Source organism: Gossypium raimondii, chromosome 5 (genome assembly GCF_025698545.1).
Source record: "Gossypium raimondii isolate GPD5lz chromosome 5, ASM2569854v1, whole genome shotgun sequence".
Taxonomy (NCBI): Eukaryota; Viridiplantae; Streptophyta; class Magnoliopsida; order Malvales; family Malvaceae; genus Gossypium; species Gossypium raimondii.
Window position 1 is genome coordinate 56,580,792 of NC_068569.1, and position 14,768 is coordinate 56,595,559.

The 14,768-nt window shown below is 30.0% G+C and overlaps 2 protein-coding genes and 1 long non-coding RNA gene across 6 annotated transcripts; all 3 read right to left on the reverse strand.

Moving 5' to 3' along the window:
• Positions 1–404: 404 nt before the first annotated feature.
• On the reverse strand, positions 405–2,436 carry LOC105768564 (probable pectate lyase 18). The gene is made up of 4 exons (XM_012588548.2): positions 2,145–2,436; positions 1,324–2,046; positions 1,077–1,215; positions 405–948 (listed from the first exon to the last, which is right to left on the reverse strand). Exons 1-4 carry the CDS (start codon positions 2,240–2,242, stop codon positions 730–732), a joined length of 1,179 nt encoding a protein of 392 aa, XP_012444002.1. The 5' UTR covers positions 2,243–2,436; the 3' UTR covers positions 405–729.
• A 4,858-nt stretch (positions 2,437–7,294) lies between these two features.
• On the reverse strand, positions 7,295–10,671 carry LOC105768565 (calcineurin B-like protein 2). Of its 3 annotated transcripts, XM_052630662.1 has the most exons (10): positions 10,583–10,665; positions 9,754–9,780; positions 9,509–9,663; positions 9,310–9,392; positions 8,581–8,640; positions 8,327–8,435; positions 8,086–8,138; positions 7,914–7,994; positions 7,719–7,831; positions 7,295–7,629 (listed from the first exon to the last, which is right to left on the reverse strand). In XM_052630662.1, exons 3-10 carry the CDS (start codon positions 9,630–9,632, stop codon positions 7,572–7,574), a joined length of 681 nt encoding a protein of 226 aa, XP_052486622.1. In that variant the 5' UTR covers positions 9,633–9,663; positions 9,754–9,780; positions 10,583–10,665; the 3' UTR covers positions 7,295–7,571. The 3 variants fall into 3 exon arrangements, with proteins under 3 accessions (XP_052486622.1, XP_012444005.2, XP_052486623.1); XM_012588551.2 differs by lacking the exon at positions 7,295–7,629 and having other exon boundaries at positions 7,715–7,831; positions 9,754–9,802; positions 10,474–10,670; XM_052630663.1 differs by lacking the exon at positions 7,295–7,629 and having other exon boundaries at positions 7,754–7,796; positions 9,754–9,802; positions 10,474–10,671.
• A 1,600-nt stretch (positions 10,672–12,271) lies between these two features.
• Positions 12,272–14,508, reverse strand: LOC105768567 (uncharacterized). Of its 2 annotated transcripts, XR_001125862.2 has the most exons (4): positions 14,140–14,508; positions 13,903–14,052; positions 13,690–13,734; positions 12,272–12,528 (listed from the first exon to the last, which is right to left on the reverse strand). It is a non-coding gene; the product is annotated as an uncharacterized LOC105768567 (long non-coding RNA). The 2 variants fall into 2 exon arrangements; XR_001125860.2 differs by having other exon boundaries at positions 13,903–14,508.
• Between the last annotated feature and the right edge of the window lie 260 nt (positions 14,509–14,768).

Consider the following 14,768-nt stretch of genomic DNA (forward strand, 5'->3'; position numbering starts at 1 on the left):
TCTCATGGTATGCAACATTTCAAGAAACAATTCTGTTTTCACCTTCTTTCTGTGCAGCTATATAGGAAACAACTGGTTGCCTCTTATCAGGAAGTTCAACTGAGGTTGTTTAGACTGTATGAGGTGCGATTTAACGGCTAAAGAGTATGAATACGAAGTGCTACTTGTCCCATTGATGTTCTTCTCTTGTGCCAAAGCCTAATTTGATCTTCTGATTTCTATAGCGTATATGGTCTGTGTCAGGTCCTGTCTTTTCTTTTTTCTCTTCCACATTGCCAGTTTGTTCTTTACAAACATAACTCATATTGCTCTGCAACTGTGTTAAATTCTTGCAGACTGGACCATGGAAAATTCATTCAAACTGTTACAATCCTCAGGCAGAAGTTGTAAGATCATTTTACCTATTTCAGAATGAGTGTATATTTATGGCTGAAAATTGGGAATAACTTAATGAGCTGTGATTTGTAAGATACTGTTTCAACTGTCTAACCTTTTGATTAAAGCTAGTTGAGATCTCTCTACCCCTACCTTATTTTTTTTCCCTAACTGGGGGACAGAAGTTGAATTACAAAAGCTTTTGTAGCATTATCGTATAATCTACAACCTTTTTAACCCCTGCTATGTCATTTTTGTTAATGTTGGAAACTAAATCCAAAAATAACAACAAAAGGTTCATCTGAATTCCGATAATGAAAATGTATAGAAAATAGAAACTTGGTTGGCTAGATATTAGCAGCCGTAGCCTTTTCGGCAACGTAGAGTACCAGCATACTGAGCTGTCTGTGTTAGAAGTGAAGATGGTCTTGCCACCATGCTTGATGCTTTTATGTAGCTTTCTGAAGCTTCTTGTCCAGAAGGTGTGAAAAAAGCACCATTAAGCATCATATCTCCTTCTGATCTCCAATTCCAGTTCTTCCACTCATCAAAGTAGCTTTCACGTTTTGTCACCTGATTAAATAAATAAATAAATTGTTGACAGAAATATGGTAACTTATGGAGTAATTTTTTGCTTAGTCTTCTAGCTCTTTCATGTTAGGATGGAGTTAGTATAGGTACATTCGGGTGGAGAAACTTGCCTCCTTTGAATAATTGTTATCTGATGCTACGAATACGTTCCCTTGGCTATTGATTGTCGGGTTGGCACTTCCTCCGATTGCATACATCTGCCAACCGGTGTATACATTGTTGACAATGTGAAAATATCCATGCCTGCACCTGAAACATTTTGACTACGTGTTTAGATATCCATTTATAGTTTTTATAGGTGTGACTTAGCATATATTGTGCTACTTGTGTGTGCATATTGCTGCAGGCGAATGCTACCTCGGCATTCTCTGAACCAGGCCTTCCCCAAAGTAGTTGAAAGCTATTGTTACTTGCATGTTCTTGTCATCAAGGAACTCATCACTATGACCCATAAGCATGACTTCATTGTGATGTAGCATATAGTTGTTAGAGATTGTTATAGATGTTGAACCATACGTGGCATCAATGAGCCCGTCGTAACAATTTGCTAGTGTGCAGTGATCGATCCACACATCCCGGGAGCCAAATATCGAGATCCCATCTCCATCAGATCCACTGTGAGGAAACGGGTCCCACACCATTGCATTCCCTGAAGGTGAGCACTTATGTATGTAGATGTTATGTATGATTACATTACTCACATTGTGTAACGTTATGCACGGTCCACTTGTGATTTGGACGTCGTGTCCTCTTCCATCGATGGTCTTGTACGAGTTGATCAGCAGTTGTTCTCTTAGGTTTATGACCATGTCATGATCAAAGATGATCCACAGAGGTTCAGTTTGAATAACTGCATGACGTAATGTACCTGGAGTTGGATTTAGGGGATCATCATTACCTGAATCCGTGACTACATAAACATCACCATCTCGACCCCCAATGGCATTTTTCCCAAACCCAACCGCACAATCAGCTAGCTTTTTCCGGTTGGCTTCCCATTCAGGGTCACACCTCCAGCAATCATCTATAGGATTACCAGTTCTACATTGTTCCGTATCCAACTGTCTTCTTGTTGAGTACCTATTTAGATGCCATGTCACATTATCGAAACTTCATTAGAAAAATACGAGAAAATCATTAGGTCAAGAATGAAGCTCCGGAGAACCGGAGCAACTCACCTAGGTACTGGTTCCGATATTTGCTGAGGAACATGTCTAGAGAATGTTGAGGTAGCATGTAAGCATATGAGTAGGGAAACTAGATAGAACCTTGCCATCTCAAGGAAGCTTTTAGTAAACTACAATAGAGAGATGACTATATTTTATATTAACGTTTACACATTGCATGATTTTATATATATTATCATGAATAGTATATTCATTATACTAAAAAAAATTGTCCTAAATGCATTAATTAGCGAAATTCATATAAGAACAAACATAGGAATTGAATGATGCTGTGAAAAGCTGGTTAGTTTTCCCACTTGGATAGCTGCACATTGAAGGAGGTGATTTATAGTGTAAAATATTTGCTCCATTTAAAGGACTTGGCCAGTAATGGCGACCGAATAGTTAGGTTCACAGGGACTAGCAAGCTAGCTGGTTGGCTTGCCTTTTCCCTTTTTTTCGTTTTTTGGTTTTAAGATTGGTTAAAATATGCCATAAATCCTTGTACTCTTCATTGATTTGGAATTTAGTCTCTCAACCTTTTTAATTTTAAAAATTTAGGTCCAACTATTAAACATTGTTAATTATTTTTGTTAAATTCAAGTTCATTACTTGTACTAAGAGTAGAATTGTATTTTACCCCCTTTGCTCAAAAAATGAGCAAATTAGTCCACATATGTTAAAAATTTTATCCTTTTCCATAATAAAAACTTATCCATGTACGTTAAAATGAGGTACACATGACACGTCACGTGTAACTTTTTGTTTATTATGTCAATTGGATCGGTTTTTAGGTGAAATTTTCAACATAAAGATCTAGTTTGCACTTTGATTTGTTGTACAATGACTACTTTATTCATTTTTTAGTAAAGGGGCCTTCATGATACTTTTACCCATTACAACGTCATTTTTTTAAATTGTAAAATGCCACCCTAATAAATTTAACAGTATTAAGATTAAGTGATAAATTTATGAATAGTACAAGGAGTTCTATAGCCTATTTTAAGCTTGTAGGGTTGATATCCTTGAAAATCATAGACGATGGTCTATGGCTAAGGAAATGTCGGGTGCAAAGGAGCCAGGAATTGGAATCATTTAAAGTCATTACGGCTATAATCTAATGTCTAAATCCATTCGAAATTTCACATGCTTCATACATCTTTGTATTGCTAAGTTCTTAATCCTGTATTTTGGTCAAACTTTTCTAGTGTTTCAGTAAACTGGCTTTTATTAGTTGGTTTAATTATATTTAAAAAGATATAATCATTATTGAATTTTTTTTTAAATTTCAAAATTAAGTAAATTGAGGCTTTTTTCGTAAAAATAGTTAATTAATTAACAAAATAATCTGGACTAAAAATTAATTAGAAAAATAACTCGTTTTGAACTGTGGCAGTTGATGCCGCCAATTGGTCAAGCGGCATCACCCCTTTTTCAGCGCCATCATATCATCAATCAATTATCACCTTTAAAATAATTTTTTTGATACCGTCACTATTCTAGGCGGCATTCGTATTATTATTCAAAATACCTGTGAAAATATGGATATTCTTGTGGAGAAAACTAAAGAAAAAATACGGTGGAAGTCGGAAAAAATATTTGGTGAGAAAAAGAAAAAATATTTTTTAATGTATATTTAAAAAAAAAGTGGCTTGAAACAACAAAAAGAAAACTGTAGAAGATTTGAAAGATTTGACCATTGTTTTAAATGATTTGGAAGATTTGAACTATAACGAGGAGGAAATCTCTTTTTTTGTGTCGAAATCGGCACAAAAAGTCTCCGTAAACGGCAGCACCAGTGATTATTGAGTATGGTGACTAAAGTTTTTAATTGAGAAAAGAAAAGGACAGAAATAAAATAAAATAACAAAAAGGATAATGTGAAAAGAAAGACAAAAAGAAAAAGAAAGAACAGAGAAGGATAATAGAAAGGAAAGTTATTAGAATTTTAAAGTTGGTAATTTTTAAAATATATATTTAAAGGAAAAAATATTTAGAATTTTAATGGAAATTAAATGTTAATAGCTAGTTTCCATTATATTTATTTTAATTTTCATTCAATATTTTTCCTTTAAATATTTTTAAAAAAATTTATGTCAATTAAAATAAACTGGAAAAATATTTTTATGAGCATCACTTTAATTTAAGTACTTTGTTACCATTCATCAATTTGGTCCTAAGTTAACAAATATATCCCGCAACATTCATGTAAGTGTATAAATGTTGAGGTTGAATTTATTAAAATTAAGGTCAAAATGATAATACGTAAACATTAAAAGCTAAATTTATTACTATACCAATCAAAACTGTACAATTAATGGAAGACATTAACGTCATAGTTAATTATCCTTAGTTGTTTGTTTTAAAATTGACAAGAATTAAATTACTCTAATTCTTTTAAGAGGATAAATTATTCAATTTCAAGAGGTGGTTTCAACAATAATAAAAGCAATGATATATTGATTATACCAAAATAATAGTAATAATAATAATAATAATCAATTTCAAATTTTTCTCAAAATCCAATGCAAAACTAATTCGAGAAAGATTAAAATTCAATCCTTTTATCTTTTCAATTAAAGAATCCCGATTCAATCATTATTATAGTTAGTCGTTTCGGTCAAACATATTTACTTGCCACCATTATATGTCGCGTCATATGAGGGCGACTTAATCAATATGCTGAATTGATCAATTTTGACGGGAAATACTTACGATTTTAATTATTGGACTGGGATTTTTAAATCAAGAAAATAAGAGTTAATTTTTAACATTTTAAATATAATGATTAAACCTTAAATTTTGTCAAAGTATAAGGACTAACTGCATATTTTAACCTTTGAGAATATATATATATATATATATATATATATATATATATATATATAAATTCAAAGTGTTGATACAACCACTTTTTCCAGCTATTAATGTGTTGAAAAGCTTTCCATGTTTAGGTGTGTTTTATTGGTGTAGTTTGTGGTGAAGTTTAGAAAAGGACTATACAACGTGACCCTCTTTTTAAACACAATCCAATCCATAGGGTTTAGGGCTTAGATTCTGTCTTTTTGTCCTTTTCCTTTTTGTTTTTTAGGTTTCTTTTTAGGGCTACAAATTAAATTATTCGAGTTCGAATTAAAAAAATTTAAGGGTAAACTGTTAAAATAGTTAGTTTTGTTTGTTTTAGGTTATATTTTAGTTACTTATGTTTAAAATGTTATGTTTTAGTCACTTACGTTATCGTGTTATAACATTTTAGTCATTGAGTCATTACTTATCGTTAATGGTGTAACGGTAAGTTGACGTGACACGTTAAATCATCATTTCAAATGAAAATTTTTGGTTAAATTCTACAATTAGTCCTTATATTTTTTCATTTTGAACAATTTAATTTTTTCTTTTATGTTCTTTTAACTCTTTTTTTTCCATTCTCTTTTGCTTCTCCCTTTGTTTTCCTCCTTCATTTTATTTAAAGTAGATTTTCTATGTTTTCTATTTGTTAAAACTAATTCATAAGCTTGCCTCACTCAAAAAATTAAATTGTTTAAAAAATAAAAATATAGGGACTAATTTTAACAAATGGAAAAACATAGAAAAACTACGTTAAAAGAAATGGAGAAGTTAGGAAAACAGAGGGAGAAGCAGAAGAGAATGAAAAAAAAATTTAAAAGAAGATAAAAGAAAAATTAAATTGTTCAAAACGAAAAAATATAAGGACCAATTGTAGAATTAAACCTAAAATTTTTGTTTGAAATAATGATTTAACGTGTCACGTGAGCTTACCGTTACACCGTTAACGATAATTAACAGCTCAGTGGGTAAAATATTACAATGCAATAACGTAAGTGATTAAAATGTAACATTTCAAACATAAGTAACTAAAATGTAACATAAATTAAACAAAAGTGACTATTTTGGTACTTTACCCAAACTTAAATTATTTGATTTGAGTTTAAATACCAACAAATTAAATTTGAAAATATTAATAATTTAATATTATCAGCTTAATTTAATTTTTTTGAGAAAAAAGTTATGGTAGAAAATATTTTCTAACTTTTATTAGGTCATTTTTCAGTTGCTTTTAGAAAATATTTTAAAAGGTGCCGTAAAGAAGTACTTATGAAATTTTATATGTTTAGTATTGGCGTTGTTGTTAAAAAGTAACTTTTAGAAATAAAATATTTATTTTAAATATGATGTTGTGAAGTAAAAATATGTCTTCAAATAATGTTCAAATTCGTTAATATTATGATATTTGAGTAAGAATATTAAATAAATAATTTATTGCAACTCATTATTAATATTTTAATGTATGAAATATAAATTTTAAATATTTGTAAGTAATTAATATTAATTATTTGTGAAATTTAATTTTAATATATAATCTACATTTTAAATATTATTAAAATTAATCATTAGAAATTCAAATATATAAGGTTATATATTTGAAATAAATTTCAATAAAAATTAATCCAATATACATATTATATTAAATATATTAAATTATAAATAAGAGCTAAAATGTCATTTTGACTTCAAAAGTAAAGGCTAAAATTATCTGTTTAGCATTACTTACGGATCTAAAACCGTTTTTAAAAACAAAACCTTAAACCAAACATATTGGTAAGCCAAAGCAATATACATGTATATATTTAGAGAAACTATACACATTTTCTTTTATTAAATAATAATAATTACAAATCATTTACAAAATAATAATAATTACAGGATTAAAATGTGGTATAAATTCTTATATTCTTTATAAATTAAAATTCAATCTTTATTTTTTTTCAAAAGTTTAATCTATTTACTTCTTAAATTTTAAAATTCAAATTATTAACATCGTTATTATTTTTAATTAACTTTACTAATTACTATTATGATATTTTTAAAGTTAAAAAATTCATAACCATATAACTACAAATATAATATTGTAATAAAATAATTTTAATGGTATTAACAATTAAACTTATAATTTTACTTGATTATAATAAATTATAATTACTTGATTTAAATCTCACATTTTCCTTAAAACCTTTTCAAAGTTCAAACCTATAATTCAACCTTTGTTTTTACACATTTGTGATGGTGAAAAGTAATTTATTTGCCAAATCCAAGTTTATTTACATCCACTACTAAGTGGTTCCATATCCAATACTAGAAAATAAAAATGGAAAGAACCCTTTTGAAAAAAGAAGAAAATGTACATTGTAACACCATAGAGGGAAAAAAACACTGGATTCCAGCATGTCCGAGACTCAAACGGCAAACGGCGATCGGCCAATTGAAGAAAACAAGAATGTTCAACAGTTGAATATGAACACACATAAGAAGGATAAATTTTAAACCAATGAACCAAAACAACATCATAGGAACTCACTCTTTTAGCCATTTTGATCTGAAACGTCCACGGATAGGAACAAGCTTTGAATCCAGTTGCATTCAGGTATCATCAACTTGTGAATGAAAAACGAAGCTCGGGAATGTTGTTGTGATGTCCCTGTTTCGAGTACATAGAACAAAAATCGTTGACGGTGAGAGCAGACTGGTATGAAACCAAAGTGTTTATCGGGGAAGTTCGCAACTTACTTGAGGTATTGCAGGGTCATGTTTTTCAGAAGGGATGGATGTCGTAAAACAAGGCTTCTCCACTCTTCCTTGTCAATCCTGCCATCGTGTTTTGTATCAGCTTCCTCAAAGGTCTGTTGGAAAATGTTAAAAACAAAGGAAAATGAAAGTTACAAGATATGACATCAAATAAATCAGATTTAAGAGATCAATCACCTTGTCGATTATACTTTCTATAACATCATCCGAAAGGTTCATGCCTGATTCAGCAAGCGTAGCCACTACCATTTGCTTCACCTATATGTAAAAATATATGCATGAATGACGGAAAGAAGGATCGAAGAAATATAGAATACAGAAGATCAAAACCGGGAAACATAATACTTACTTCCTGCCTCTCAATGAAACCTTGTTGCTTGAGATCGTATAGTTGAAAAGAGACTGCAAAAGGGCACAAAAGAATTACGAGACAACAAAGTACTCAGTGGATTGATAATTGAAAAATGAACCGGTACTTGAGTTCATAGTTCCATTTCCACGGCGGTCATTTACATCCGATCTCCAAGTTTATGAACGATGGCCAAAGATGCAAATAAAGATCTCGATGTAGACAAATATTAGACACATACACTCAATCTTATCGTCAATGGGTGCATTCGGATGGAAGACAGAGAGCGCACGAGCAAACTCTTCAAAACCTAGAATTCCATTATGCTTTGTATCAAACAAGTCAAATACCTACAGCGAAGTACGAAACACATTGAAAACAGCTCAGACAAGATGCTAATAACTGCAAAGATTGGTATGATAAGATTTAGGAGCATTATTTTATTGAGGACGGAAACAAAAACAATATCAGTTAACATTAGATTAAAAAAAATACCCGATCTGCAAACAAGCTCTCCTTTTTGTTTGTTTTGAATAATGCCAATTGAAATTCCTCCTGCCAAATGGTAACATAAAATAAAACTCAGATACGAAAAAGCATTTCGAGTGATCATTGAGTCCCAAAACTTGTCAAATATAACAAAACAGCATCGGTTTAATAAAACGTGAAGTAAAAAAAAATAATAGAACAAATACCTTGTGAAGTAAAAGATAATAGAAAAAAGGTTAAATTCTGCAATTAGTCCCTGTACTTTATGAAAGTTGTGGATTTAGTCATTGTACTTTAATTTGGTCATTTTAGTCCCTGAACTTTTCAAATTTTAAAATTTCAATCCTCACCAAAACAAAAAAATGTTAAATTTATTAAGTTAAGTTTAGCTATTTCCACATATTACTCACTAAAAACCTAGTTAACAGATTAGCGACAGTCATCTATGTCAAGATTGAAATTTTAAAATTCAAAAAGTATAGACTTTAAATGATTTAGTTGCAGAATATGAACTAAATCTACACCTGTATGCATAGTACAAAGCTAGTGATTGAATTTAACCAAACAGATTTAACAGTTACTGTTTGGGTTAGGACTAAAAGTTTAAAATTCAAAAAGTACAATGATTTAAATTGACCTATTCGAAAAGTTTAAGGACTAAAATTGATCAAATTAAAATATAGGGACTAGATCCACAATAGGGACTAATAGAAGGATTTAACCTATAAAAAATACCTTGTTAATCAGCCCGTCATCTATCACCGCGCTACTTATCTTCTTGAAGAGCTCGTAAAGAGCTTCTATTTCACTTACACTAACTGCATCAAGGTGCAGAATAAGGAAAAGCTCAAATAAGATATTAATTTGTTCAAGAGCTTAACAATTTAAGAAAAAAAACAAAAAGAAAAGAAAAGAAAAGAAAACGATAACATACACACAGTCTCTCGTGCAAGAAGTTCGGGATCACCGAGACCTCTAGATTGTTTGTACAAATCAATATCACAACATTGCAGTACAGAAGCAAATAAATGCTTCACACCAGCTACGCACTGCAACATGATATCTTCCACACATCAAAACACTCCATACCTACAAAACACAAAACCAGGGTTAGAAAAAAATTCCCATTCACAACTTTCTTTTCAATAATCTGTCTCGGGAGGAATATACACAACAAACCTTTTAACCATTTCCTGATTCTGCTGACTGAAGCTCAAAATGTAAGAATCTGAATTCTCAAAAAACGAAGGAAAAATAATCCTCAAAATCAAATCAATATCTGTTTAATAAATGAAACCAAGATTCCTATTCTTTTTGTCCTAACAGTCTTAAATGCATTCCATGATGTTCTCCCTGATTTTTGTACATGCGTACATGCATATACATATACATATATATGTATATGCATATATGTGTATATATATGATAATAATTCCTTTGTGTTCATTTTTCATGCATTGGATAATAATTGAAAACAATAAGGCAATGCATAATAGATGAATGATGAAATGCCAAACAGAAAAAACCAAAAAAAGAACAACGAAAAAAAATGATCCAACAAAACAAAAAAAGAATTGTCCATTTTATCAATTCCACAAAAATTACAGTGGTTGACCACAAATCACCAGGTTTTGTTACACCAATTAATATCAAGAATCTATGATTACACTAGACATTGTTATTGTTAAAAGGATGTGTAAACAAAATTTTCTAATAAAAGAAACAGTTCAAAATCATATACCCATCAAATCAAACACATTAAAAACGCCAATTCAACCCCCCAAGCAGATCCAATCTAACCAACTCAACACAAAATCAACAACAAATGATTGAGAAATAGAAAAAACATAACTATAATAGATCTATCAAAGATTGGAAATCTAGATAGAAGATACTCACTTTTAAGCTCACGTAGATTTTCAAAAAAGAAAAGAAAAAAGTTAGGTACTTTTCTCGAGAAACAAACAGAGAAAAGAAAACAGAATTGAAGGGAAAATTATGGTAATACCTAGAGAGAGTAATGTTGGGGTAGTATAGAAAATCTATGAAACTGGGTGTGGGTTAAATGGGGAATGAAAATGATGGTGATAAGGGTTGTGGAGAGAACTGTAGAGTCCAATCATTTATATATATGCAGACATAAAATTGAAAAATAATAAAATAATAAAAATAATTTTCTAAAAAATAGAAAATGATAAATATGAATCAATAAATGAAAAATAGATAATTACGAAATTTTATTTGTATAAGTCGTGAGTTCAAATTTTATCGTAATGTTATTTTAATAAAAATAAAAGACAAAAACATCATCGTATTAAATATTGTTACTTTATATATAAAATGGTATTTTAGTAATATTTCAATAAAATTAGTGTTTCGTTAACTCATGACATACTTATATCTTTATAATGTTTATCAATTCCACAAAAATTACAGTGGTTGACTACAAATCACCGTGTTCATTATACCAATAAAATTACACTTTGGCCCTTATAAAATTATAAAATTTGATTTAATCTTTTAAAAATTATAAAGATATAAACTATAAAAATATAAAATTTCATTTGGAACATAAAAATTGTTCGCTTCGCTTTTGCATATGATTTTAAATGACAAAATTATCTCCATGCTAATGTTTATTATTTTATAGAAGGAAGGTTTTCGATAAGTGCTCAAATAATTTGAGACCTGCTTTGAAATGGGATACCAATTCAATAAGCCCTTTAAATATAGTATAGATAAATATAATATTAAAATATATATTTTTAAAATAAAACTAATAAAACATCTAGAAAAACAAACAAACTATACTAAATGTTAAGACTTTGAATTTTGTCACATATCAATTAGCATCAATTAGTTGGGTAACGATGAAAAGATCATTGCTTCACAAAATAAATGGTATCATATCTGTTTTATCATTTCAACCAAAGTATTATTACTTATTATATCTAAATATTTTACTTGAGTTGGTGTCACCCTTTATTCGATCATTGGGTTTCAATGTAATTACAAAGTAGGTAACATCGTATAAGTGGATATATTGTTTTGTTTTAGTACAGTAGATATTGATGTGTTTCGATGTACTACTTTGAATTTATCAATTTTAAAATTATTCTTATCTATTACTTGCTATATTTAAATGTTTTATTGAATAGGTGTCACCCTTAAACGAATTACCAACTCAATAATAAATTTAACAAAAAAATTTTTAATAAGTAAGGGTACTTTTGATTCACTGTAATAGAATAGGACTGTAATTGAATAGGGCTCTAATGGAATAGAACTGTAATCAATAATTCAATTGTTTGGTTGAATGGAATAGAATAGAACTGTAATAGTATTCGTTTGCTTGGTTGAATGGGATGATGCTATAATAGCATAAGGTAAAAAACTAAAACGACTAGAATACCCTTAGCAAAAAAATTTTTAAATAGATTATTATTGTTATTGTAATTAAATTTTAATAAGATAATTTAATAAAATAATAAATAATTTAACCATATTTTAACATAATTATTATTAAAATAATTTAATAAAATAATATATAATTTAATAAAATTCTTAATATAATTATTATTATATGAATTTTCTAAAATCATAATATATAATACTATAAAATAATATATAATATTCTTTATTATTTTTAAACTGCAATACATATTTAATGTGCTAAAATATCATTAGTGAAACAATATTTCACATGCAAACATAATATTCATATATTAACAAAAAGTTACACGATTTCATTAGTTTAGATGTCAAAATCCATATGTTATAAAATTTTACAACATCAAAAAGTTACAACATTGTAATGTCATTCTATCATGTCATTATACCATCCAAATATTACAAACACAAAAAGTTACCAAAATATCATCAACACAACCATGATTTTTAATGGTCGGCAAGAAATCTTCTGATATTTTCCCCCTTCTTGTTGCTACCTTCAACCTACAATGATGACCAATAAATTAATTTCCTTTAGGAGTTACAATGATGACCAATAAATTGACATCACTTGTGTTAAAATATTAAAGCTCCAAACGAGTAAAATTGCAGAACAAGGTATTAAATGAATACATTTCAATCTAATAGTAAAGCATTTTCCTCCATGTCTCTCGCTTTAAACTATAAGACAAAACTGTGCAAATAGTATAATGATAAGAGGAATAATATTACAAAAAAAAAGACCACAAGATGCAGGGGAAAAAGGAAAAGCTATGGCTAATGATATTAGAAGTCTAAAACCAGTGGCAACTTTCTCCCCATAACTACATTTGAACGCATCCAGTATCATATGGTCATCCTAGATACTAATGATAAGGACAAAATGAAGTGTTTAAGGTTGAATCGCTATAACCTAATACCTATGTTAGTCAGACTAGGGATGCATGTAGGATATTCGTATGTGTTTGAGATGTATATGCTCAACTCTTTAGAGGGTCATACCTCCATATCCATGTCTTAATATGTTTCATACATGGTACTTCAAGGAAAATTAAAAGCCAAAGCAACATGGCCTCAGCATAATCACTCCCAGACTACTATAGCAACTGAACAAATCAGAGCAGAGCTAATGTGCTAAAAACGAGTTGCAAGTTCTCCATGAATAACATTTAATTACACGAATGACAGACAAGAGAAGAAGAAGACGTAAGAAAATTCCAGCACACAGTATATATCACGAAAGGAAGTGGTTGTTCAATATAGCAAGTTCTGTCAATTAAGCTTAATTCCAAAACACAAATGGCCAAATTCCTTGCACTCTCTTTTTTTTTTTTTTTAAATCAACTGTCTCAGCAAAGATCACATGCAAGAAAGGGGTTAAAACAAGAAGTAGAAGTAAAAGGGTACAAATCATATTATGATTCCACATAAAACTTCAGCTCCAACGGAAGAATGAACAAACTTCAATCCAGAATCTAAGAATTCAACTTGCAGGTAAGCATTTTTCCTTGCATTTCGAGAATCATAATCACTCATTCAAATAAAATATGTTTCAGAACACAGATGTCAGATTCGTATAATTTAGGAGAAATGAAAAATCTCCAGCAACAAAGATTTTATGTGAAGTAGATATAGAATTTTTTTTTTTTTTTTAAAAACACATACCTCGTGTTGCAACCGCCATTTCTCTCTTGCTCGTCAGCAAAGCATCTGGAATTACAAAAAAAAAAAACGAAATAAAAAATTTAAAAATAATGAAAAAAAAACACAGTGAAATAGAACTAACAGAGGAAGTGAGCAATTAGAGAATGATCGCAAAATGCAGGAAAAAGAAAAAAAGAGAGCAAGAAAGCAACGATGGAATCAAATCTAAAATACCTTTGGGAAATGTTTTCTTCTTGAAGATCTTCAACATGAGATTAACTTCACTGGTTTATCCTTCAAAAACAAACAAAAACCCTAAGAAACCAATAGCAATGTGAGAGCAATAGCACTTCCAGTGAGGGAGAGACCTGGGCATCCATAACCCTGCAACCCAGAAATAACCAAACATCTTGCTTGATTTCCACTTCAAGGAACAAATAAGCTAAAAACCAAAACCTGCATAGGAATAACCTTGAGAAATACGAAGAGCATCAAGTTTGGGAACAATTCGGAATGGAAACTCTGCCTTCTCCCAGTACTGAGGGAAAAATGTCGAGGAAGAAATGTGGTGAAAGTGAAAATGATGAGGAAGAAACATGCTGTGAGGGTTTTTGGGTGATTATTAGTATCTACCTTGGGATGCCACTTTTTTATGGGAGGATAAGGTTAAGAGTAGGTTGAATGGGTATGAAGCACATTTCCTTTCATTAGTTCTGCAACTTCGTTTGGGGAGGGACGATGAATAAGAGGAAGGCTTGCCAGAAAGGAATGTATGTCGCAATTGCTCAAAATTTTGAACATTCTTCTTTTCAGAATTCAATCTGCCCCCTCTTTGGTGCTCTCTTCAAGCTTCTGTAATATCTTTTCTGACACGTATGAATGGTAAAATATCATTAATAGTCCCCATATTTTATCAAAATTTCATGATTACAAATTTTAGTTACTTTTTCAATTGTCTTTTCCCCCAGTTTCAATACAATATTAATATATTTCAATCTAAGACTTTGGTGGGAACTACAAGTAAATATGGCGTTGAATTTTTTAGTCTCTTCTTTTAGAAAAATTATCTTTTGAAATTTTAATAAAATGTTGAGGGACCA